Genomic DNA, 25,509 nt, shown 5'->3' with positions numbered 1-25,509 from the left:
CTTCGTTCATCATTATTCTTGTTCCGATATTGGCAATTGCTCATTTTGTGCAAGTGTCATCACAAATAACTTTGACACAGCTATTATCTTCTACATTGTAAACACTTACCGTACTGACAATTATCACACCTGTCTCTTCATTAATCACTATGCGGGTTGGAGTTGCAATCCAGCATCATTTCTGAGGCCACAAATTAAGACACTCCTGCCTCAGGTGGATGAGGAGAGTACCTGAAGGAGCGTCTCCACCCCCATTGTTCTGCCCGGACACTGAGGTCCAGCTCTGAGGGCCTTCTGGCAGTTTCCTCCCTGCGAGAAGTGAGGTTGCAGGCAACCAGGCAGAGGGCCTTCTTGGTAGTGGCACCTGCCCTGTGGAACACCCTCCTATCAGATGTCAAGGAGATAAACAACTATCTGACTTTTGGAGGACATCTGAAAGCAACCCTTTTTAGGGAAGTTTTTAATGTTTGATGTTTTATCATGTTTTTAATATTCTGTTGGGAGCCGCCCAGAGTGGCAGGGGAAACCCAGCCAGATGAGCAGGGTATAAATGATATAATAATAATAATAATAATAATAATAATAATAATAATAATAATATCTGGAAGGTCAGGGGAGCTGGCAGAGAAGGGGAAGGGGAAGGGAAAGGTGAGAATTCTTTTCCAGTTAAGATGTTAATTCAAGCCACAAAAGTTCTTGGTCTGTAAAGCTCAGCTGCACTATGATGTAGGCTTTCATACTGTAACTTATAAAATAGTCATTGCGATCTTCTGCCACATCTTAGTGTAGCCGAATCTAAATGGCAAGGCAAATATACCGTATTTTTCGCCCCATAGGACGCACTTTTCCCCCTCCAAAAATGAAGGGGAAATGTGTGTGCATCCTATGGGGCGAATGCAGGCTTTTGCTGAAGCCTGGAGAGCGAGAGGCGTCGGTGCGCACCAACCCCTCTCGCTCTCTAGGCTTCAGGAAGCTATCCGCAAGCCTTGCAGGCCCGGCGGGAGGTCCCACCGGGTGCGCAAGGTTTGCGGGCAGCAGCCTGCAGCCCGAAGCACGGGGCACGCTGCGGAGCACGCCCCGTGCTTCAGGCAGATGTCCGCAAGCCTTGCGCTTTTTCTTTATTTCCCCCCCCCCAAAAAAAAAAAATCTAGGTGCGTCCTATGGGGCGGTGCGTCCTATGGGCGAAAGATATGGTAGTTAACTTTAATTCTTAAATGTTCCCATCTTACATTTTTCAACATATGAAGCAACAAAAAGATCACATTTCCCTCAATTGATTTACTGTGGATATATCCATTCATTTGAAGAAAATCTTTCTTCATTCAAGCACTTGCTTGGAACTATAGCAACAACTACCGAATGAGTCTTTATATTCAAGCCCCTCCTCCAGCTGGAATAAAGACCGACAGACACCTAGTTGGTCTTGCACCAACTTCTGTAATGAGTCAATGAAAAAATAATAATCAGGTCCTTCATCCGTATGGTTTAGTTTCAGCAATCATGGGTATTGTTTTAATATTACAGTTCACTGGAATGGAAATACAATTCAGAAGGATTTTTTTAAAGTTGATGATCAATAATGCAGTCATTTTAAAAATATTTTGAATTCTCCAATACAGAATCAAGTAATGTTCTCCTGTCCCTTCTTGACGGAAATGATGCTTCTTCAATGAGAATGAAATTGGTCAGCTCACATCTATTAATCTAAATAGGAATGATACTGATACTGTGTTTTGGGACGCGAGGGCAAAACTAGACATAGAAGCAGACTGCAATGAAGTGTATTAACTCCCTTTGGAATGACTTTTTCACCTCTGACTTGGGATTACAGCAATAGCAAATACTAGGCATGCTTTCAAAAACCACACACAATTCACTTTGTTTTTAGTGTTTTCATACATGTTCAGTTATCGACACCTGGCTTTTCAAATTCCTGATTTATTTCTATCGAGCATACTGGGTTCTGGGAGTTTCCCCCCTTATGCATAATGTAGTTCAAAGTATGAGCCCTTTATTATCCTTGGCTAGAGTGTGGCATGCAGTTAAAGCTCAGGCCTAGCTCTCATTTTCTGTTGCAAAAGAGACTTGCATTGGCGAGGGGTGTTTTGCAAAAACCGCACACCTCAAACTTGGACCAGGTGCTTAGGCTGGAATAACGTAGAGAAATCACACACATCCATACATGAAGACAGGAGGTGCATATTCAGCAGCAGAAGTAATAAACATTTTTGTAAGTATGCAAAGAAACCCGATGTCCGTATTCTGACATGAATAAATACAATTTAGAAATAAATATATTTGTAAGAAAAATAAATGTATATGTATCAATAAAGAGAATGGCTTGAATTCATAGATCTTAATAAATAAGCTTCTTGGCCGCAATTAATGTATTCTTCAAAAGCATAGCAACTGTCATTGGTCCTACACCTCCTGGGACAGGCGTGATGAAACCAGCTTTCTTCTTTACCTCTGGGGGGGGGGGGGAACAATAGAAAATGCAATAAAACTTAAGTTAATATGCTGGTCATCAAACAAATCAACCCACAAACAACAGTGTGAGGAACAACATTTCTGTTTGCCGGTCAAATTATTAATACAGAGGCCAATAGGCAATACATTTCAAAATGGTGCTTTCCCCCCAATCCCAGGATTTTAGAGTCTGTTCATCGAATTTATTATTTCATAAGCTTAATCACAGTTGATATCTGCAAATCAACTCCGAAGATGGGTTGAAGTCTTCCTTTGTTACAGATTCATTATGAGTCCTTGGCCAAATCAGTCTCCACTACTCCAATCTCTACACTGAGAGCAAGAATTTATTAGTGCTGAGTTCTTTACTTCAGTCCTAAAGGTAAAAACCATGTTTATTTCAGAAGAAATTGAGGGATGCTCATAAATCTTGAAAGCATAACTCCTGTTCTTGGTGGGGTACCTCACAAGGAGGTGGGAAGAGGTAAAGGTTTGTTGTTTCTCAAGCAACTATCATGTTTTCATTGAAATTTATGGGAATACAAGACCTGGAGACTGGAACAGGTCTGAGCTGATAGTGCACCGTATTTTTCGCTCTATAAGACGCACCAGACCACAAGACACACCTAGTTTTTGGAGGAGGAAAACAAGGGGGGGGGGATTCTGAATCTCAGAAGTCACAACAGCAAGAGGGATTGCTGCGCAGTGAAAGCAGAAATCACTCTTGCTGTTCTGGCTTCTGGGATAGCTGGCTTCTGGGACAGCTGCTAAACTTGGTGGAACAGTATCATCATTTTGCAATGCCTTCAGTACTTTCAATGTTTTTTCAGCTTCTAAAAGCAACAAAATCCATCCTTGACAAACTGGATCCTCTGCTTTGGAAACCCTCATTCTTGGGGCTTTTTTTAAAGTGGAGAAGTTCAGGCCAAATAGGATATATTAGCCCAGAATACTCATCTCCCTTTAGTTAGAAAGAGCCAAGTAAGGAGAAAATACATAGTTCTTTGAACAAACCTGGGACACATTTTACATTAGGTACTAGGGGGGTTTTGTGTGTGTGTGAAAGAACTATATTAGCAGAACACTGTTGGTTAATGTTTAAATCCTATGAATATATGCACACACGCAACACTATTAAAATGCTTAACATAAAAGAAAATTACAAGAGAAAATTGAAGTACTGATAAGCCCCATGAGATGAACTTTCTCAAAAGTTACACAAGGAAATAGCTGGGTAAAGCACCCTTCAGATTCTCTAGGGTGTCCAATTCCCCTAAATATGTGGGTTAACTTTCAGTATGGCTCTTAATATTTCTCTTTTGGCCAAAGGAAAAATAATGTGTTATTTAAACTCCCTGCATCAAGAGCAGTTGTAACTGGAACAAATTCCTACTCCCCCCCCCAAAAAAAAAAAACACCACCACTGCCATTTTGCTTACCTTCAAAGTCCACATCCCCCACTAAGTTGGTCTTTCCTGTGAGAGGATCGTGGATATGGTTGATCCCGACATCAATCACTGCTGCCCCTTCTTTAACCATATCAGAAGTAATCAGCTTTGGGACACCTGAAACCACCAATCCAATTAGGATTCACAGATCCTGAGGGGTGGGGGGGGGGGAGAAATGTGAATACTTAAGCTTTTAAGCACTTTATATTTGATGAGGGATACTAATACCTCAGTCATTATGTCCATAGTTTCATCGGAGAAATGATAGATGGTAAGGGTATGCGAGCCAAGGAGACGAGTAACTGTACAGCCTTTAGAGCATGGGTAGGTAAACTAAGGTCTGGGGGCCGGATCCAGCCCAATCGCTTTCTAAATCCGGCCCACGGGCGGTCTGGGAATCATTGTGTTTTTACATGAGTAGAATGTGTCCTTTTATTTAAAATACATCTCTGGGTGATTTGTGGGGCCTGCCACAATGAGTAGAATGTGTGCTTTTACAGTGGTGCCTCGCAAGACGAAATTAATCCGTTCCGTGAGTCTCTTCGTCTAGCGTTTTTTTCGTCTTGCGAAGCAACCCTATTAGCGGCTTAGCGCCTTAGCGCTATTAGCGGTTTAGCGGCTATTAGCGGTTTAGCGGCTATTAAAGGCTTAGCGGATTAGCGGCTAAAAGGCTATTAGCGGCTTAGCAAAAGGGGGGGGGAAGCAAAAAAAAATCGGAACACTCGCAACACGTTTTCGTCTTGCAAAGCAAGCCCATAGGGAAAATCGTCTTGCGAAGCAGCTCAAAAACGGAAAACCCTTTCGTCTAGCGGGTTTTCCATCTTGCGAGGCATTCGTCTTGCGGGGCACCACTGTATTTAAAATGTATCTATGGGTTATTTGTGGGGCATAGGAATTCGTTCATTTCCCCCCCTTCAAAATATAGTCTGGCCCCCCACAAGGTCTGAGGAACAGTGGACCGGCCCCCTGCTGAAAAAGTTTGCTGACCCCTGCTTTAGAAGACATCTGAAGGCAGCCCTGTATAGGGAAGTTTTTTAAATGTTTAACGCTTTATTATGTTTTTATATATGTTGGAAGCTGCCCAAAGTGGCTGGGCAACTCAGGTGAGTGGTGTATAAATAAAATTAATTATTATTATTATTATTATTATTATTATTATTATTATTATTATTATTATTATTATTATTATTATTATTATTATTAGAATAGGGCATGTTATGTACTGAGTTGAGTAGGATCCAAAATGCAGCAGTCTGATTGGTCCTAGAACAATAGGATTCAGAATGCAGCAGTCTGATTGGTCCTAGAACAATGCAGCAGTATGATTGGTCTGCAGGAGCCACCCAATCCAGCTCCAGATGGAAGTGAATCCACAACCTGATTGGCCTACAGGAGAATTCCGAAATTAGTCAATCACGTGCAGCCCATTGTGTAAATAATGTACAGTGGTGCCTCGCAAGACGAAATTAATCCATTCCGCGAGTCTCTTCGTCTTGCGGTTTTTTCGTCTTGCGAAGCACGGCTATTAGCGGCTTAGCGGCTATTAACGGCTTAGCGGCTTTAAGAAAAAGGAAACAAACTCGCAAGAACTCGCAAGACATTTCATCTTGCGAAGCAAGCCCATAGGGAAATTCGTCTTGCGGAACGACTCAAAAAACGGAAAACTCTTTCGTCTTGAGCGTTTTTCGTCTTGCGAGGCATTCGTCTTGCGAGGTACCACTGTATATAAAGCAGATATTGTGGGGAAACTTTCATCCCTCCTCACCACTATGAGCTGAATAAAGAGCATGAAATCCACTCTCGACTCCGAGTATATTTCAGGACATCACTATTGTGATCAGAGAAATGTTGGGAGGGTATGTAGTGGTGTGTTTATAACATTGTGCATGGCTTGAAACAAATATTTAGAAACCATAAGGTCCCTTATAGACTAGCAGAATAGCAAAGAAGGCCAGCACTGCCACTACAACCTTCAAGGGCAAGTTACGAAGAAGAATTACAGACCTCTGGAGGAAGGGCAAAGCAGTGACAATGTCAGAAGAGGGGAAAAATAATACTCAGAAAATGTTGGTATTTGTAGAATTAAACAGGCCTATAATTATATTGGCGTACCAAGAATTCTGCAAATACTCAGGTGTAATTAGGCAATTAAGGCATTTCTAAGTTTGAGGTTGATTTTTTTCCACAGACATTTTGGGCTACCATGAGCTATCAGCTCCTCCTCACCCCCAAGGATTTCAAAATAAAACCTCTTGCTTATATAACTTAAACCTATTGCATAATAAATACAACATTTTTACAATTCCAATACTGCAACTGTAAACCTGGCTGTAATTTGGATATAAGGACGGTAGAACCCAGGACCAAAGTTTTCCATCTCCCTATTTATTAATTCTGTACTATTCTTGTAAATGCTAGACACTCTGACTGATTTTTTTTTTATTCCTAAAATGCCATTGTTCCCAAGCTCTTGCCAAATTCTAGGCAAATTAACTTGCCAAATTCTAGGCAAGTTAAATGCTGGGCCGCTTTGCATAAATAGCTGCTAGTGAAAATGTGAACTCTTCAGTGCGAAAGTGAGCCTGCGCCATAGCTCGCCCCCATAAAATCCATATTGTATGTAATTTTCACTTTACTTCGACACAAGCATGAAACATGCTAAGTTTGTGGTCACAGAGACAACATAATAGTGACTTTCAGACTTACGACAAGCATGCCCGACTTACCAAACATAATGCGTTCCTTGGAAATTGTTAACTAGGCAAGGGTTCGCATACGAGTCAATGATTGTAACTGATTCCTATGGGAAATTCTCTAATGTGTTACCTGTTAGAATTCCTGCTCTGTGATTGCAGTCATGGGATTGTTGTCTATCACATGACGGCATATGTTTTGACTCCACAGTGTGGGAAGTGACAGAGACATGATGTTTGTGTTACTGTGTTCCGTGAAGTGGGACTATTGTCCTTTGTTCTTTCTCTCTTTGCTGTCTGATGCTAGAGAGGGAGCCATGTTGCAGTGCTCCATGTGTATTTATATGTAAATAAAGTAGATGCGTAAATAAAGAGGGACGCGGGTGGCGCTGTGGGTTAAACCACAGAGCCTAGGACTTGCCGATCAGAGGGTCGGCTGTTTGATTCCCCACGACGGGGTGAGATCCTGTTGCTCGGTCCCTGCTCCTGCCCACCTAGCAGTTCAAAAGCACGTCAAAGTGCAAGTAGATAAATAGGTACCGCTCTGGCGGGAAGGCAAACGGCGTTTCCGTGCACTGCTCTGGTTTGCCAGAAGCGGCTTAGTCATGCTGGCCACATGACTTGGAAGCTGTACGCCGGCTCCCTCAGCCAATAAAGCAAGATGAGCGCTGCAACCCCACAGTCGGTCACGACTGGACCTAATGGTCAGGGGTCCCTTTACTCTTTACCTTTAAAGTAGATTAGCCAAAATGCTGTGTTGCTGAGGTCTGTTACGCAAACTGCGAATACTCTGCGGATCCCTAAGTGTGCCGGTGTCTGCTGACATCGGTCGTTGTGATGTTCAGCTGAAGAAAGCTTTTGAAGCTCCCGAACGAAAGATCAGGAGGGTGAGCACATGCCAGTCGGGCATGTGTCTCTGCCAGGGTCCTACTCGAGTGTAGGACGAGCTCCTGACATTCCCTACCACAAAGCAAAAAGACCAAACAAACCCTTGGGAACACCTAGAAGAAATGCTCTCTTATTTGTTCAATCACTCCTTGCATTCCTCGGCAGATATCTGAATCTGCCGTGTGTATAGCAAGGTTTGGGTACTAATTCCTCATTTTTGGACATGAGAATTTCTCCATAATGAATGTTTGTAAAGCGGGATGTGTGTGTATATTTGAATTTTATTGTATTGTAAAACATTGACAGTGCTACATTACCTGCAGCAACTATTACAATATCAGCAAGCTGCGTATGGATCTTCAGCTGATCTTTGGGTGTATATCTGTGAGCAATTGTAACTGTAGCATCACCTGAAATACATATATATTAGTCCCAATTACTGATCATTTACAAAACTGCAATGCAGTTGTGATTAAAATGATCGACGTAGTGTTAGCAAACTGTTTGCAGCACTTTCTTTCGTTTGCCATTATTTTGGCAGTACGGTATCAGGCCCTGTAAAATATATTCTATTTCTAGAAGTCTCGAAAACAATACAAGTGTCTTATCACACAAGGTTTTCATTCTAGAATGCACTTTTGGCACAATCCACTGGAAAATTATTCTGTGCGAGGCCCACTGAAATAAATGGGGCGTGTGCATGAGAACTTTGTAACCGTGGTCTTCTTTTTCCCTACAGATATTAAAAAGAAACACTGACATCCGAAAATATCCTCATCTTATCTGAAACTCAAACTCTAGAGTAGTCCGAATGATCACAGTTTGGAAGGTCAAAATTACTCAGTGCCAAATGTCCAGGAGATTCTGTTAAAAACAGCTGGCATTCATCATACTATATGGGCAAGTAAGTGTATACAAATAGCAAAATGGGTTATGTTCCTAAAAGCTAAGGATCTAAAACATTATTTTGAAAATCAGACATTCTAAATCCTGTTATGCATTTAGATGCTTACGAACTATTTTTTCTTCCTTTGCACATTCCCTTTTCTCTGTGCTGAGGGTTTCAACAAAACAGAATGTTATTCAACATACCTCCGGGCCTTTCATGTCCTCCGTCGGTATGTAAAAGCATTGAAATAGGCATTCCAACATTCTTTGATCTCCCGACGACGACGACGTTTCTTCCAAATGTTTGTATTCCTTTAAGAACGAGAAAAATAATATCGAAGAGAGTGACTCATTCCTATGGAATGAAAGGCCTTCGATCGTACAGATTTGAAATGTTAGATTATTTTGAATTGTGATTAGTGGCTTTTCTTTACAATACATAACCCAAATCGTCTAACAAAATAGTACGAAGATTAAAACCAGCATAGTGTCAAAACAGAATAAAACCTTTAAGAATTCCATACATATAAAAGGCAGGTCTAACGCACTCCACCAGTTGAAAGAGGGCACAAATATCTGAAACCCTCCAAATTAAGGGCTTGGGTAAAGAAGGTCTGGGTAAAAAGAACATTTTTTGCCTGGCACCTAAAAGTAGATAGCGACATCATCAGAAATACCTCTCTGGGGAGAGCATTCCATAATCTGGGAGCTACCACTAAAAAGTTCTCTTGTTGCCACTCTCTGTACCTCCTTGAATGCCACATGCAGAGCCCAGTTTGGTTCATGTGGCGAGGGGCAGTCATTGAGATAGAACAAAGCCTGCACCAGTAAAACCAGATCTAGCTATCATACGTCACTTTTGGAAACATTTGTTCTTTTTCTAGTATAGAAACTGTGGTAGGGTACCATAGTTAAGTGCTCCTTCTTTGCTGAATCAACCATTATGTGACTGACATTACAGCTGTACCTTGGAAGTCGAACGGAATCCGTTCCAGAAGTCCGTCTGACTTCCAAAACGTTCGTAAACCAAAGCGTGGCTTCTGATTGGCTGCAGGAAGCTCCTGCAGCCAATCAGAAACTGCGGAAGCCCCGTTGGACGTTCAGGTTCCAAAGAATGTTCGCAAGCTGGAACACTCACTTCCGGGAGCCAAAACATCCGAGTACCAAGGCGTTCGGGATCCAAGGTACTACAATACAGCAAACCTGTATGCCTTTCAGAGGTAATAGCTTGCTAGATAATTTCATCTTGAAATACCACATCTTATATCGACACCAGACTTTAAACCAGAGCTTACATATTTCTGTAGCTCTATATAGAAGGAGCGTCTCCACCCCCATCGTTCTGCCCAGACACTGAGGTCCAGCGCCGAGGGCCTTCTGGCAGTTCCCTCACTACGAGAAACCAAGTTACAGGGAACCAGGCAGAGGGCCTTCTCGGTGGTGGCGCCCGCCCTGTGGAATGACCTCCCACCAGATGTCAAAGAGAAAAATTACCACCAAACTTTTAGAAGACATCTGAAGACAGCCCTGTTTAGGGAAGCTTTTAATGTTTAATAGGTTATTGTATTTTAGTGTTCTGTTGGAAGCCGCCCAGAGTGGCTGGGGAAACCCAGCCAGATGGGCGGGGTATAAATAAATTATTATTATTATTATTATTATTATTATTATTATTATTATTATTATTATTATTATTATTATTATTATTATTATTATGTGAGGTACGTACTCTTGATTTACACTCTGGTAAGAATTAAGTTCTGGACTGGGTTAAAGTAATGCACTGCCTTGGGGGCTGCTGCTAAAAACAACCCAAAAAATCAGTGCACAACTCAGCTGCCCAAATTTTGACTGGTCCAGCCAGAGTGACCGTATCACACATCTAAAAAAAATAAATACAAACACAACCTATTTGAGAAATTAGTATTAAATTATTACATTTATGTCCTGTCTTTCCTCCAATGACCTCAAGGTGATGCACATGGTTCCCCTGCTATTTTATCCTCATAAGAACTCTGCCAGGTAGTTTAAGCTGGAAAATGGTGACTAATCCAGTCTCCCATTTGAACCCCCATTTCCTCATTTCTAGCCTACCATTCTAACCGCTATACCACACTGGTTGCCTGAAAGCAACAGGGATCAAAAAAGAGAGAAAACTGTGGTTTCTCTGCACCTTGTACCAGGCAGCTTTTCCCGATTTGCCAAATATTAACAAAAAATATTTTGGCGCACTCCTTAAAACAAAAAGATGGGCTAAGCATATCCAATGCAACAAACTGCAGTGCAAATCCAAATTTTATAGCATCTCCTATTTCATTTTTAAAAAGCAGAGACATCACCTTGCCAACAAAGGTCCGTATAGTTAAAGCTATGGTTTTCCCAGTAGTGATGTATGGAGGTAAGAGCTGGACCATAAAGAAGGCTGATCGCCGAAGAATGGATGCTTTTGAATTATGGTGCTGGAGGAGATTCTTGAGAGTCCCATGGACTGCAAGAAGATCAAACGTATCCATTCTTAAGGAAATCAGCCCTGAGTGCTCACTGGAAGGACAGATCCTGAAGCTGAGGCTCCAGTACTTTGGCCACCTCATGAGAAGAGAAGACTCCCTGGAAAAGACCCTGATGTTGGGAAAGATGGAGGGCACAAGGAGAAGGGGATGACAGAGGATGAGATGGTTGGACAGTGTTCTCGAAGCTACAAACATGAGCCTGACCAAACTGCGGGAGGCAGTGGAAGACAGGAGTGCCTGGCGTGCTCTGGTCCATGGGGTTGGAGTCGGACACGACTAAACGACTAAACAACACTTTCATTTAGGATTTAAGCACCGTAAGATCGTATAACTTGATACCCCATATTTCTCTGAAATACCTCATTTCTCTTACCTGTTCTTTTTATTATTTCCCAGACAGCAGCAGCAGTGGCAGGTATAACGGAAGGTTGGTCAAGACACAGTTGTCCTATATTGAAAATATGAAATCCATCCACATCCTTTTCAGGGGCAACAGTGTTACACACAGTTCTTTCATCAATGTGACCTGGAAAATACGATTTCATGTCCTTTTTGTTATCTGGAACTTGTCTGATAAGCTTTATGTTCAGTGGAGAACAAACAGTGTTGAGCATGAGGATGTTTCTAGGATCTATTTATCACTACAGTGGTACCTTGGTAGTTGAACAGCTTGGCTCCTGAACAAATTGACTCCCGAACGCTGCAAACCTGGAAGTAACTGTTCCGGTTTGCGAACGTTTTTTGGAAGCCGAACGTCCGACACAGCTTCCAGTTGAGTGCAGGAAGCTCCTGCAGCCAACTGGAAGCCGTGCCTTGGTTTTTGAAAGGTTTCAGTAGTCGAATGGACTCCCGGAATGGATTAAGTTCGACACCCAAGCTTCTTTTTCTATTACACATTGTTATCCATCTTATTTAATATTTAAAACGGAACTTGTTTATTCTAATAAAAAAAGAAGCATGAAATTAGGTTAAAGGTGTGTGAAAGAAGGTAATAGACGTGGAAAGAAATTGCAATTGAGTAGATTGGAAGTCTAACACAAAGGTGGGGTGAGGGGTGGTGGGTGGTGATGGGAAAAGGAATTGTCTGTGGGATTGAGTGTAGGTATGTTTGAACATTTTTAAGGATTGTATGAAATGTATGTTTGTATTTTCACAATATGTGTGTATTAATGCTGAATTATTTGAACAATAAAAACTTTTCTAAAAAAAAAAAAAAAGTTCGACAACCAAGGTACCACTGTACTCCTAGATTTTTGATGTCCACAATCTGTCCTGTGGGTTTCTGGAGATCGCCAGCACATATCTTTAGCATTACTGTCAACCTGATCTGGACGGATGATCTCCTCCCACAGACCATCCACAAAAGCAAAACCTATCAGACTGTTTGTGCTGCCTTTAGAGGATGAAGACGCTCTGGTGGACGTTTCATGCAGAACTTCTGGTCAATAACCTGGACTGTGGCAATTCGGGCTCCTATTCGGTTGAATGGGAGAACAATGAATGTTTTTCGGCTGTCCAAAAGGACTGCTGAGGTTTTGCCTGCCTTCTTATTTTTGGTTTCAAAATTCACCAAGCCAAAGAACTTGGTGATGAAAAAGGAGCACCCTTTTATTACAATTCTAGGTCCACAATCCAGTGACAAGAGCCATATGTGCATTCTGGCTATGATCTTGGAAATCATGAGTTTGGAGTTAAATCTGATCATTTCCACAGACAAATCTGTCAACAGTGCAACATACAAAGTGTTTTTCCTCAAGACATCTTTTACTGCCTTTGGAGTAAGGTAAAGGGACCCCTGACCATTAGTTCCAGTCGTGGCCGACTCTAGGGTTGTGGCGCTCATCTCGCTTTACTGGCTGAGGGAACCGGCGTACAGCTTCTGGGTCATGTGGCCAGTGCGACTAAGCCGCTTCTGGTGAACTAGAGCAGCGCACGGAAATGCCGTTTACCTTCCCGCCAGAGTGGTACCTATTTATCTACTTGCACTTTGACGTGCTTTTGAACTGCTAGGTTGGCAGGAGCTGGGAGCTCACCCCGTCGCAGGGATTCGAACTGCCGACCTTCTGATTGGCAAGTCCTAGGCTCTGTGTTTTAACCCACAGCGCCACCCGCGTCCCAACCTTTGGAGTAATCAGGTTCAATTATGTCAGATACACAGGTCATACGTCAACTGCCCTTGCAAACATCAAGTTGGCAACTGATGCTCTGAGCAATACTGCTGAGGCTTTAAAGCTTGTCTTTAGAGCTACCTCCATGCACAAGAATTCATAGCTTTGCCTTTGCTCTCTGCAGTACATAAGAGCACAGCCTAACCTGCATTCACCACACAAGTTTTAAGTTTGTCTATGGTGCAAAGAGTCAACGCACAGTGCTGAGCCCGCTTCAGTTTATGTTACACTGCCACCATGTGGTCAATCTTTCATTCTCATTTATTTATGAAATGTATAATCTTCCCTCACCGAATAGTTCTAGGGTAGAAACTGCAAGCAGGTGAATAAAATCATCATCATCATCAATCTTTATTACGGTCCAGAGACCCAACAAATCGTTACAAAACAATACACAATTCATAAAGCCTACCTCCAGGTTAAACAAGCATTTTGTTCAGAATACAGGGATCATTGGTTCTTGTAATCACCAATAAAAACTTTGCCACTGCTAATGTTCTAGCGTTTGTCCGGTCTTCCAATAGGAACCTGACATAGTGAGCCTCTGATTTTCCCGGGAAAGGTACCATCAAGGGTAGTATCAGTTCAGCCCTGGCTTGCTCATATTTTGCACAGTGCAACAAAATGTGTTTTATGGAATCGATGTCTTGAGCACACGAGCAAAGTCTGTCCTGGTAGGGAACTCCTCTCAACCTACCATCTAGCACTGCAGAGGGGAAGACATTCAGTCTGGCTTTGGTGAAAAGCCTTCGATAGTTTGGTACTGTCAGGTTTTTAATATAAGATGTTAACTTAAAGACATGCCCATATTGTACTCCTACTGCCAGCGGACTACAGACTGCGTGTGATCGAGATCGCAAGTCACTGTGTGCATTATCCCATAATCTTTGCTTTAACGTCTTTAGGGTGCCTTTATAACCCAGGTAATACAGTTGGGGGGGGGTGACAGGGTGGATGTGAGGGCGATCTGGCTGCGACATCTGTCACCCCATTGATCGCCAGGGTTGATTCGGCTGAATAAAATCAGCATTCTAGCCTGCAAGCACATTAATAAAAAATGGTATTGAAAATATGGCCATTACCCCCAGAAGCAGTCATTTGAAATAAATTATGAGAATAATCTCTTTCAGCTTTCATAATAAGGTTACTACTGAGGGCAGAAACATGTATGTTGGAAAAATAATTACCAATACGGTCAAGGTACTGAATAGTTTGGTTATTTATAAACCCTTTTTCTCATTGCAAGGGTTATACTAAGTTAAGTGTACTTGATTTTTCTCATTTATTCCTCAAAACCACCCGACTTTGTGACATTGTATAAAATAACATTACCTGGCAGAGGTAACTGAACTAATATACCACTGACTCTTGGATCCTTGTTTAATCTGCCAGTCAGATCTAAAAGTTCTTCCTGAGAAATATCTTTGGGCCTCAGTATTATTTCACTACAAATGCCTAAAGTAAAAGGAGAAAGCAAACAATATCATCAGCAAAACATTAGTTACGCTTAGTCACATGCAACAAAATTCAGATTGTGCAATTCTATCTATCGGTAGCATTTTTAATTAGAATACTAAAATAAATTCACACTCAGCATTTAATTATTCGTTTATTTATTTTTTAAATATATTTTTCCTTACAGATCGTGGGTGAGGAACCCACAGCCATGGGGTGCTACAAGCCTTCTCTAGCTCTCAGGATCACTCTACTGTAATGTATCTGTGTGTGTGTGTGTGTGTGTGTGTGTGTGAGAGAGAGAGAGAGAGAGAGAGAGAGAGAGAGAGAGAGATGCAGTAGTCTGGGAATGAGCCTCAGGGTGGGGAGCCTGGATGGGAAAAGAGAGGGGAGAGCAAGGGGGAACACAAATAAGAAATACTGTATTTTTCGCTCTATAGGACGCACCAGACCATAGGACGCACCTTGTTTTAGAGGGGGAGAACAAGAAGAAAAAAATTCTCCCTCTCTCTGCTCAGCGCCCCTTCAGCGAAGCGGCAGGAGAAACGGAGCCCCTTCCATTTCTCCTCCCGCTTGGCTGAAGGGGCACTGCACAGCTGTCCCTCTCTGCTGAAGCCAGGAGAGTCTTGCTCTCCCAGCTTCAGCAAAAGGAACCCGAAGCCTCTGGCTATCCCTGAAGCCTTCAGAGCGCAGCACGAGTTCCTGCTGCGCTCCGGAGGCTTCAGGTTCCTTTCGCTGAAGCCAGGAGCGTGTTGCTATCGCTGAAGCCAAGGAGCCTGCATTTGCTCCATAAGACGCACACACATTTCCCCTTAATTTTTGGAGGGGGAAAAGTGCGTCTTATAGAGCGAAAAATACGGTATTTGAGGGCGGGGGGTTTGCCCGATTTTGTCCTCGCTCAGGGAGCCATATTACCAAAGTCTGGCCCTGTAGGAGGAGCCTTCTGCAAGTCATCAGTTCCAAAATTTGTTAATTCATGGGGAACAGCGGGGAGCCAAAATGGAGAGATGGGAGTGGGGGTGGGAAGGGGAGTAAAGAGACTGACAGAGCTCCCAGCAGATGTCAAGGCAATAAACAACTATTTTACTTTTAAAAGACAACTGAAGGCGGCCCTGTTTAGGGAAGTTTTTAATGACTGATGCAGTATTGTTTTTAATATTCAGTTGGAAGCCGCCAAGAGTGGCTGGGGAAACCTAGTCAGATGGGCAGGGTATAAATATTATAATGCCACAAATTGTGCCCGCTGCCAGCATGGAGATTACCTCCCGGGGAATGCAGCCTCTGAAAGGAAATGTGCATTGTGTCCAGAAAGCTGCCATTGTTCGGAAAACTGTTTGAATAAAAAGGCTTACCTACAGCTGCCGCTGCTTTTACTTTATTTCTCACATACGTGTGACTGGCTGGGTTGTCTCCTACTAAAACAACGGTGAGATGAGGCCTCTTGTTCCCAAGTGCAAGCCAGGAGTCTACATCCTTCCGTATCTCCTCGCAGACCTGGGCAGCCAGCTTTTTCCCTGAGATAATAGTTGCTTCGGTACTATAAAATACAAAGGACAAAACGAATCGTTAAAAGACTAAAGTTTTAAGGCCAACATATTACCGCTCAGCAAAGATGTCGTCCTAAAGTCTGCATTAATAAACGCTGCCATTATAGCACCTTAACCTGCGTATAAATGGCACAAGCACAAGATGGCTGCAGCACCTAGGAAAGGGATCAGCAACCCGTTTGGATCAGTGGATAGGTTTGGGAATTTGAGAAAGTGCTGTGTAAAGGTAAAGGGACCCCTGACCATTAGGTCCAGTCGTGGCCGACTGTGGGGTTGCAGTGCTCATCTCGCTTTACTGGCCGAGGGAGCCGGCGTACAGCTTCTGGGTCATGTGGCCAGCGTGACTAAGCCGCTCCTGGCGAACCAGAGCAGCACACGGAAACGCTGTTTACCTTCCCGCCAGAGCGGTACCTATTTATCTACTTGCACTCTGATGTGCTTTCGAACTGCTAGGTTGGCAGGAGCAGGGACCGAGCAACGGGAGCTCACCCCGTCGCGGGGATTTGAACCGCCAACCTTCTGGTCAGCAAGTCCTAGGCTGTGTGGTTTAACCCACAGCGCCACCCGCGTCCCTAAAGTGCTGTGTAGGGCATAACAAAACACACGAGAGCTGTTACGGGGGTGCAGCACAAACACAACATGGCTGCCATATTGAAACAGAGGGAAAGCCAGACATTTCCATGCATCTCCTTCCAGTCAGTCACAGTGAATCAATCCACAAATTCTGCAGCAAATCGCACAACACAGACAGCAACAGACAAATCCCAGGAAGGAAACACACAGCTCATAATACAGAATGTGGAACGAAGCTGTATCACTCTGACCTCGTCAGGAGAGTTTATATCAGTGTTTCCCAGCCTTTGGTCTTTGGACCACAGTTCCCATCATCCCTGACCACTGGTCTTCCTAGCTAGGGATGATGGGAGTTGTAGTCCAAAAACAGCTGGAAACCCAAGGTTGGGAAAAGCTGGTTTATACAGTAACCCAGAGGGAGTTTGATGATACAAACCTTTATGCAACAGCATGGCATCCTGTTCCAATAAGACTGATCAAAAAGGCATATAGCCAAAGTTGATGCTCTCAAGAATCCTTACGAAAATCCTCATTTCAGAAGCTCTGAACATTAACATCCAACATAAAATTGTACTCTGTTCCTCCAAATAGAGGTGCAAACATCCCCCCCAAGAGCTAGTCAAGGAAGGGATCTCATGCCTTATTGTATTACCATTGTAAATATTTCCTCCCCCCCACCCACCTTGCAATGCATGGAAACTGCACTGGCTGAACAACCCTTCCTTCCTCGATAGCCAAAAACAATAACTCCCATACAGGTAGTGCCGGATTTACATATAAACGAAACAAGCTATAGCTTAGGGCCCCACTCTCTTGGGAGCCCACCAAAAACGTAAAGGAAAAAAACTCCCACATACAGCAACAGTGTTTTGTGTTGTGTAGGCTCCTATGATGTAAGTAATGGGCCCCGCCTACTAGCCTGCTCCGTAAAATATGCCCTCTTTCTCTTTACATTTCCAACACAGTTTAGAACTTGTTTTGTACGTTTTAGCAATTTTACTCAGTGTTAAATACCAATGACCCAAAATATAAGATAAAAAACTAATAAAATAAAACTTACCTACAGCAACAGCGTTTTGTGTAGGCTCCTATGATGTAAGTAATGGGCCCCGCCTGTTAGCCTGCTCCCTAAAATATCACTGGTTTGCTCATTTCTATATATAGGGTGCCTACATTCTGCATAGTTGCATGACAACATGTAGCATGCAGCTGCAGACTGCAGACTGCAGTGCAGCACAGTTGAACATAGGTCAAGCGGTTGTACCTGTTATCTAATATTAAAGAGTGCTTGTAGACTGATGATCAGGCAGCATAGACTAAGATACCCTCAGTCTTCTGCCTGCTGATTGATTTCATATATTCAACACAAAAAACAGCAACAATTTGTTGTTGACAAAGGACAGATGGACATATAAAGGGCCCCATTACCTTCAGTAGCTTAAAGGTAAAGGGACCCCTGACCATTAGGTCCAGTCGTGACCGACTCTGGGGTTGCGGCGCTCATTTCGCTTTACTGGCCGAGGGAGTGTACAGCTTCCGGGTCATGTGGCCAGCATGACTAAGCCGCTTCTGGCAAACCAGAGCAGCGCACGGAAACACCATTTACCTTCCCTCTGGCGTGGTACCTATTTATCTACTTGCACTTTGATGTGCTTTCAAACTGCTAGGTTGGCAGGAGCAGAGACTGAGCAACGGGAGCTCACCCCGTCGCGGGGATTCGAACTGCTGACCTTCTGATCGGCAAGTCCTAGGCTCTGTGGTTTAGCTTAGGGCCTCATCAAACCTAAATCCGGCCCTGCATACAGGGTGAACAAAATCAATGGGCTGTGTGTTGAAAAGTGGCTCCTAGGCACCCCCACTCCCCCAAGCTTCCAATAAGCTTCCAATATGTCAGGGTGGAGACAAATGGTGCAGACACCTAAGTAAGCACCAGACACTTTATTCCAACCATATCTACTGTTAGCCAAAGCACTCGTGACCTATTTTATCTTGGAAGTACAGTGGTGCCCCGCAAGACGAATGCCTCGCAAGACGGAAAACTCGCTAGACGAAAGAGTTTTCCGTTTTGGAGGTGCTTCGCAAAACGAATTTTCTATGAGCTTGCTTCGCAAGACGACAATGTCTTGCGAGTTCCTGCTGGTTTTTTTCCCCTTTCCCCACCTTTTTCTAAGCCGCTAAGCCGCTTATCAGCTGATCCGATCAGCAGATAAGACGCTAAAAGCCGCTAAAAGCCGCTAATAGCGCTAATCCACTAATCCGTCAATGGGCTTGCTTCGCAAGACGAAAAAACCGCTAGATGAAGAGAATCACAGAAAGGATTCTTTTCGTCTTGCGAGGCACCACTGTATGAGCCTAACTACACAGAACAATACAAACCGAACCTTCAGAATTCTCCTGCAAGTCCCTAGGCCAGGGTGCTGTGGGGATCATGGTCTTACTACTCTTCTTCTTTGGCGATCATTCATAGCCGAGTAAGATTGCCTTCCATAAACATGGTTTTCACAATGAGTTCTTAAGTGACTGTGGAGGCCAATTCTGGAGGGCCAGAGTTTGCCTATGCCTGTTCTAGAGCATTCCTATCATCAGCAATGCAGGGATTTTCCCACAGTGCACTGGGCAGGTTGAAGAGCAGCCTAGCTCTCAACCACTCTTTGTTTTGATGGAAAACTAGGCCCAACTAGGCTTCTCCCTGAGTTCCCCACAACCCCTTTTCTAAATTTGCCATATTGGAGGGAAAGGGAGAGGCAGTGGGAACGCATAGCAAAAAGAATAAAAGGAAGACACTTTCCTGTTAAAGGTAAAGGGACCCCTGTCCATTAGGTCCAGTTGTGACCGACTCTGGGGTTGCGGCGCTCATCTCACTTTACTGGCCGAAGGAGCCGGCGTACAGCTTCCGGGTCATGTGGCCAGCATGACTAAGCCACTTCTGGTGAACCAGAGCAGCGCACGGAAATGTCGTTTATCTTCCTGCTGGAGCGGTATCTATTTATCTACTTGCACTTTGACGTGCTTTTGAACTGCTAGGTTGGCAGCAACTGGAGCCTCCCTAGAGAGAAAGCTGTTGCTTTCCTGCATTCTGCCTCAGGGTCTTACTGCCCACCCTCTTCTGTTTCGTTACTGTGTTTGCTCAAACGGAACAAAGAGCAGAGAAAACCCCTCCCCTCCAGGACAGCAGAGGGGAAAGCAGAGCGTCCTTCCTTCTACCGTAATTCCTCTCCGTGCTCCGGTGCTGCTGCGTCTAGGGACTCGCAGGCAACATGCAGGTGGGGGGGGGGAGAGAGAGAGAGAGCTAGCTGGCTGGCTGGCTTGGGTGGGTGGCTGGGGGAACTTTTGCCTTCCTTTCCTCCCTCCGGTAAAACCCCTCTCCTGCATTCTTAGCCAGCTGCTTCTCCGCACACCCCTCTCGGTGCTCCTTGTCCCTTCTATGTTTTTCCTTCCCTCCCCACTTAAAACGTGGTTACAAAGCATGGATCCACATGGATCCTCAGGATCTTTGCATTGGGTCACCCCAAATTCACCATCAGATCACATAGCATATCCATGGCTACAGCCTGCACCAAAAAAATCACGCACCCACTGTTGCCTGGGGCTGCAATGGTACAAAAACGTGGTTACAAAGCATGGATCCACATGGATCCTCAGGATCTTTGCATTGGGTCACCCCAAATTCACCATCAGATCACATAGCATATCCATGGCTACAGCTTGCACCAAAAAAATCACGCACCCACTGTTGCCTGGGGCTGCAATGGTACAAAAACGTGGTTACAAAGCATGGATCCACATGGATCCCCAGGATCTTTGCATAGGGTCACCCTAAATTCAACATCAGATCACATAGCATATCCATGGCTACAGCCTGCACCAAAAAAATCACGCACCCACTGTTGCCTGGGGCTGCAATGGTACAAAAACGTGGTTACAAAGCATGGATCCACATGGATCCCCGGGATCTTTGCATAGGGTCACCCTAAATTCAACATCAGATCACATAGCATATCCATGGCTACAGCCTGCACCAATAAAATCACGCACCCACTGTTGCCTGGGGCTGCAATGGTACAAAAACGTGGTTACAAAGCACAGATCCACATGGATTCTCAGGATTTTTGCATTGGGCTACCCCAAACTCACCGTCAAATCACATGTCTGTGGCCACAGCATGAAGCACAAAAATGATACATCCACTGTTTCATTCAGAATTTTTTTTCTTATTTTCCTCCTCTAAAAACTATGTGCGTGTTATGATCAGGTGCGTGTTATCGAGCGAAAAATGCGGTATATGGCATAAGAAAGCTAAAAACGCACACAGAAGGGTTGTTTAAATCATTTGTTGTCACAGCTTTCGCCCTTAGAGAAAAAGGCAAAGACAAGGCTTTTTCCCTCCAACAAAATGACTTCCCAAAATTTGTGAGGGAGTTTAAAAATAAATCATCTTGTCTTCTTAGCATTGGTTCCTGGGCTCAAGAACAAACACAACCCTTCATGTGGTTTCCCAAATTTACCACCTTCCACATTCAAAGAGAAAGCTAGTCGGAATTAAAATTAAAACTTCTGAGAAAGAATAGAAAATATCCAAAAAATATGTAAGATACCACGAACCAATATTGACAGCCAACAAAAAGCCACACATTCCAGTCCTCCACATAGACAGCAGCTCAAAGTAACAGATCCTATAACTTTTCGTTGTCATTTTCTGTTGTTCTTTTCCTGCTTATTTTAATTTTATCTGACTTATCTTCTTTTAAAACCTTTTTAGGATGTATGTTACCTTGGGTGATTTTGGTACGAGGCAGAAGGTTGGTAAAAAATATCTAAAATAAATAAAATGTCCACATTAGTGAGTTCTCACTGCTATTAAAGCATCTCGTCAGCAAATAGGCATTTGTCCAATAACCATAGCTGTCAAGCGTCTCTTATTTGGCGGGATACTTCCTTATCCCAGAGCCATGTCCCGCTGCTGTCCCTTATTGATGATGTCCCTTAAATAAGCTACTGAAGGTAATGCAGCCCTTTCTATGTCCAGCTGTGTTTTGTCAACAACAAATTTTTGCTTTTTGTGTTGAATATATGCTATATGGAATTTATGGACCTAATAGGTATCTAAAGCCATTTGCACGCAACAAAATATGTATTTTATCAAAGTAATTGTTGATCCCTTATTTTGGCTGCTGATCCCTTATTTTCGAGGCTGCTGGTCCCTTATTTTCAAATCTGTAAGTTGACAGCTATGCCAATAACCGTCGCTCCTTAACCCTTCTCTTAAATGGGGAACTACAACTAATAGATTGCCTGGTTCACCCTCCCTCCTCTCTGACCTCTGGATATTCTATAAATACTACACATACCCATGTTGCTTGTGCATGTGGTCATCCTCATTTTCCTTGAAGGGTCAGTGGTCCTTTAAAGCAAGAAGAGGGATGGAGTTATGCATACAGCCAATATACAGTGTCACACCACTATGAGATGCTACTTTCAGAATTCAGGTGCAGAACTAGGCGGGCTGCATGCATGGCTTACGCTCTTCTTGCCTTAAAAGAGTTACCGACAATCAAGTCAATACTGTTTCCATGAGAAGACCTCACGGAAAGGAACTACATCACCTGAAAGCGATGTTTCTTCAAGCTGCCTCCCTCATGCTTCAAATTAATTAAAATGCACAGTAAATGCACCATGTGCAACACATGTATTGCTTGGGGAATTGTTGCTCCTATAGCATCTAGTGCAGGCTTCCTCAAACTCGGCCCTCCAGATGTTTTGAGACTACAATTCCCAGCATCCTTGACCACTGGTCCTGCTAGCTAGGGATCATGGGAGTTGTAGGCCAAAAACATCTGGAGGGCCGAGGTCGAGGAAGCCTGATCTAGCAGCTTTCCGAAAGCAAGCTGGGAGTGCATTCAATGGTCGTTTACACATGAACAAGCCCACCTGATTTGCCTCTCCCCACTCACACACAGGAAAATCAAACCCAAGTCCCAAGCTAAGGGTGACAACCGAACCAGGGATTATGGCTTGGGTTAAATCAGGGTGGATTTGACTAAAATCAAATTTACGATTTAAATCATGATTTAAAAAATATTTAATAATAGAAATTACACACACACATCCGCAACACAAGAATCTTTTGCCCAACGTGGGGTGTCAACTTGAATAAAATATTGGGGAGGCCGAAGTAAGCTCTGCCCCACATAATCAATCACACCAATCAAGTAAGCTCCGCCCCACATTACCAATCACATAACCAATCAGGTAAGCTCTGCCCCGCATAATAAATCTCATAACCAATCAGGTAATCTCTGCCCCACATAACCAATCACATGACCTATCAGGTAAGCTCCGCCCCACATAACCAATCTCATAACCAATCACGTAAGCTCTCCCCCACATAACCAATCAGGTAAGCTCCGCCCCACATAATCAATCACATAACCAATCAGGTAAGCTCTGCCCCACATAACCAATCGCATAATGAATCAGGTAATCTCTGTTCCGCATAATCAGTCACATAACCAATCAGGTAAGCTCTGCTCCGCAAAATCAATCACATAACCTATCCGGTAAGCTCCGCCCCACATAATCAATCACATAACCAATCAGGTAAGCTCCGTCGCACATTACCAATCACATAATCAATCAGGTAAGCTCTGCTCCGCATAACCAATCGCATAACCAATCAGGTAAGCTCCGCCCCACATAACCAATCGCATAACCAATCAGGTAAGCTCCGCCCCACATAATCAATCACACAACACGGCATGTGTACGCCATTTGAGTGGCAAAACCCATCTACTTTTTTGTGCGATGGGCGAGGGGGGGGAGAACCGGCTCCCTCAAATATTTTATTGAGGGGGGGGGCATTGAAGGGACCTCACCCCCCCCCCCATGAGTTGCTCTCCCAGCTCGAACCCTGAGAGGAAGACCCAGGGCCGAGCCATCTGGGCAGCGGCTGCGGGTAACTTCCAAGGAGGCGAGCCCACCTGAGGGCGCCCTGGGATGAGGGAGTGAGGGAAGAGAGCCTCGTCGCCCCTGCGAATCCTGCCGCCTGAGGCCGTCGCCTCCCCTTGCCTCAGGGGTGGGCCGGCCCTGACCCCAATATCCCCACTTATGGACTTGGGGGGTGCTCGGGTCCCCCCGCCCCACCGACGACGACCCCCTCGTCCCCCGCCTCCCATGACGCCCTTCTCTTCCCCTCAGCACCTGACGACGCCGCTGCTGAGGGAGCTGCTGCTGCTGCTGAGGCGTTTGCCGGCCGACGGCAGCCGCGGGGAGCCTCCGCGCCGCCTTCTCCGCAGCAGCAGCAGCACGAGGCGGCGGCAAACGGGGACGCAGGTCGCCGCCGCCGCCGCCGCCGCCGCCGCCATATCCGAAGGCCGTGGACGTCGCCGGCCTCTCGCGCCGGTCCGGGTCGCCGGCCGGCTTCGGGGCGGCTCCGCCTCTGGCTCCTCCCTGCGCCCGCCCAAAGGCAGGCCTCGCCGCAGAGAGAGGGACAGGGGCGCTGTGCGGCAGGCCGAGCGGGGTGGCTCAGAGGCAGGAAGGAAAGGGGGACCAGCTTCCTCCGTATCAGGGAGGGGAGCTAATTTCTCTCTCTCTCTCTCTCTCTCTCTCTCTCTCTCTCTCTACCTCTACCTCTCTCTACCTCTCTTTCTATCTATCTGTACCTCTCTTTCTTTCTTTCTTTCTTTCTGAATGATGATTAAATTGATTTTGTACTAATGACTGAGCCATATTAACTTTAGTGTAGTTTCCTGGAATTGGAAGAATCACTAGCTTCATTATAGCTAGTAAGTTATTCCTACCATTTTCTTACAGAATGCCACTATTTGGTAGATATGTGTATTAGCGTGAAGCTATTCCCATAGAAAGATCACTGCCTGCTGATGGTATATGTGTGGATCTGGCTGCCCACCTTTGCTGTGGGCTAGGATGGTCCGGCCATAGAAGCTGAAAGATCGCTTTGAATTCCAAAATGCTCTGAGAATGATGCTGCCCCAGGAAGATGTGAAGCAGGAGGCTAACTGGGGCAATTGACACTCCCACCTAAACAGCCTGGCTCCCTGCCGTTTTATGAGGAGTTGAGCATTTGATAGATATATCAATACAGTTCTGGACTGTGTCTTTTGCACTCATGTCCTAAATAAGTTTGGTTCCACTCAGTTTACACATTAATGTGTGTGTTTTTATTTGTTTGTTTGTTTGTTTGTTTTAAAAAAGCAGCATGAAAATATTGTTTAAAAAATCAACACTTCAGAGATTTATAAGATGGTCCTAGCGTTGCCTTTAAAAAAATGTTTCCCTTCTTGCTGTCTCAAGCAACAGGAACATCCAGTTTTGGGCTTGTCCACCCTGGAGTTAACTGTGTGTTTGCAGCTGTTTGTGTTCCCATATAATTTGTGCAGTTCACACCTTACCCTCAAACAACACCAGTCTCTATTCTTTTTCCCTGTATATTTGGGATTACCCAATATTTGGATAACCCAATAAACTGGGGGAAATTGGGGTTGGTATTTGAGGTTGCAAACAATTTATTTTAGGGTTTTGGGGTGGGTGGATCAATTGTCACTTTCTGCTGCTCTCCTTTCAATACCACTACTTCCTCAATGCTTTCATTTTTTTTTGTTTTCAGCTGTGCTTGTTACTATGTCCTGTGTGCTCCTGAACAGATAAATATTCTCCCCCGGCTTTTGACCCCTGAGATTTGAGATCTATCTATCCCTCAGATTTTCACAAAACCAGAAAACCGAACAAGCAGATTTACAGTTGTCTAACTGTGTGCTTTTAGAAAACAAACAAGCCTGGGTGTATATAAGAGAATCAACAAATTAGAAGGCGTAGGCAAACGAAAAAGGGAATGCCTTTTGAAGTTGCTCCTCATA

General features: G+C 44.2%; 1 protein-coding gene and 1 long non-coding RNA gene across 5 annotated transcripts; one reads left to right on the top strand and one right to left on the bottom strand.

Moving 5' to 3' along the window:
- Positions 1–1,484: 1,484 nt before the first annotated feature.
- On the bottom strand, positions 1,485–24,156 carry LOC308571191 (bifunctional methylenetetrahydrofolate dehydrogenase/cyclohydrolase 2, mitochondrial-like). 4 transcript variants are annotated; one of them, XR_014001286.1, is made up of 10 exons: positions 23,834–24,156; positions 21,985–22,037; positions 21,408–21,450; positions 15,869–16,053; positions 14,394–14,516; positions 11,267–11,419; positions 8,591–8,698; positions 7,816–7,908; positions 3,909–4,068; positions 1,485–2,469 (listed from the first exon to the last, which is right to left on the bottom strand). XR_014001286.1 is itself a non-coding variant. In XM_081166702.1 (10 exons), exons 1-10 carry the CDS (start codon positions 23,995–23,997, stop codon positions 2,357–2,359), a joined length of 1,161 nt encoding a protein of 386 aa, XP_081022828.1. In that variant the 5' UTR covers positions 23,998–24,057; the 3' UTR covers positions 1,485–2,356. The 4 variants fall into 4 exon arrangements, 3 of the variants coding, with proteins under 3 accessions (XP_081022828.1, XP_081022830.1, XP_081022829.1); XM_081166702.1 differs by having other exon boundaries at positions 3,909–4,034; positions 23,834–24,057; XM_081166704.1 differs by lacking the exon at positions 21,408–21,450 and having other exon boundaries at positions 3,909–4,034; positions 23,834–23,901.
- Positions 22,007–24,802, top strand: LOC308571394. Its single transcript, XR_014001378.1, has 2 exons — positions 22,007–23,588; positions 24,446–24,802. It is a non-coding gene; the product is annotated as an uncharacterized lncRNA (long non-coding RNA).
- Positions 24,803–25,509: the final 707 nt, after the last annotated feature.

Source organism: Podarcis bocagei (genome assembly GCF_964188305.1).
Source record: "Podarcis bocagei genome assembly, chromosome: 13".
NCBI lineage: Eukaryota > Metazoa > Chordata > Lepidosauria > Squamata > Lacertidae > Podarcis > Podarcis bocagei.
The sequence above is the reverse complement of the archived record's forward strand: the minus strand, read 5'-3'. Positions and strand labels throughout refer to the sequence as shown.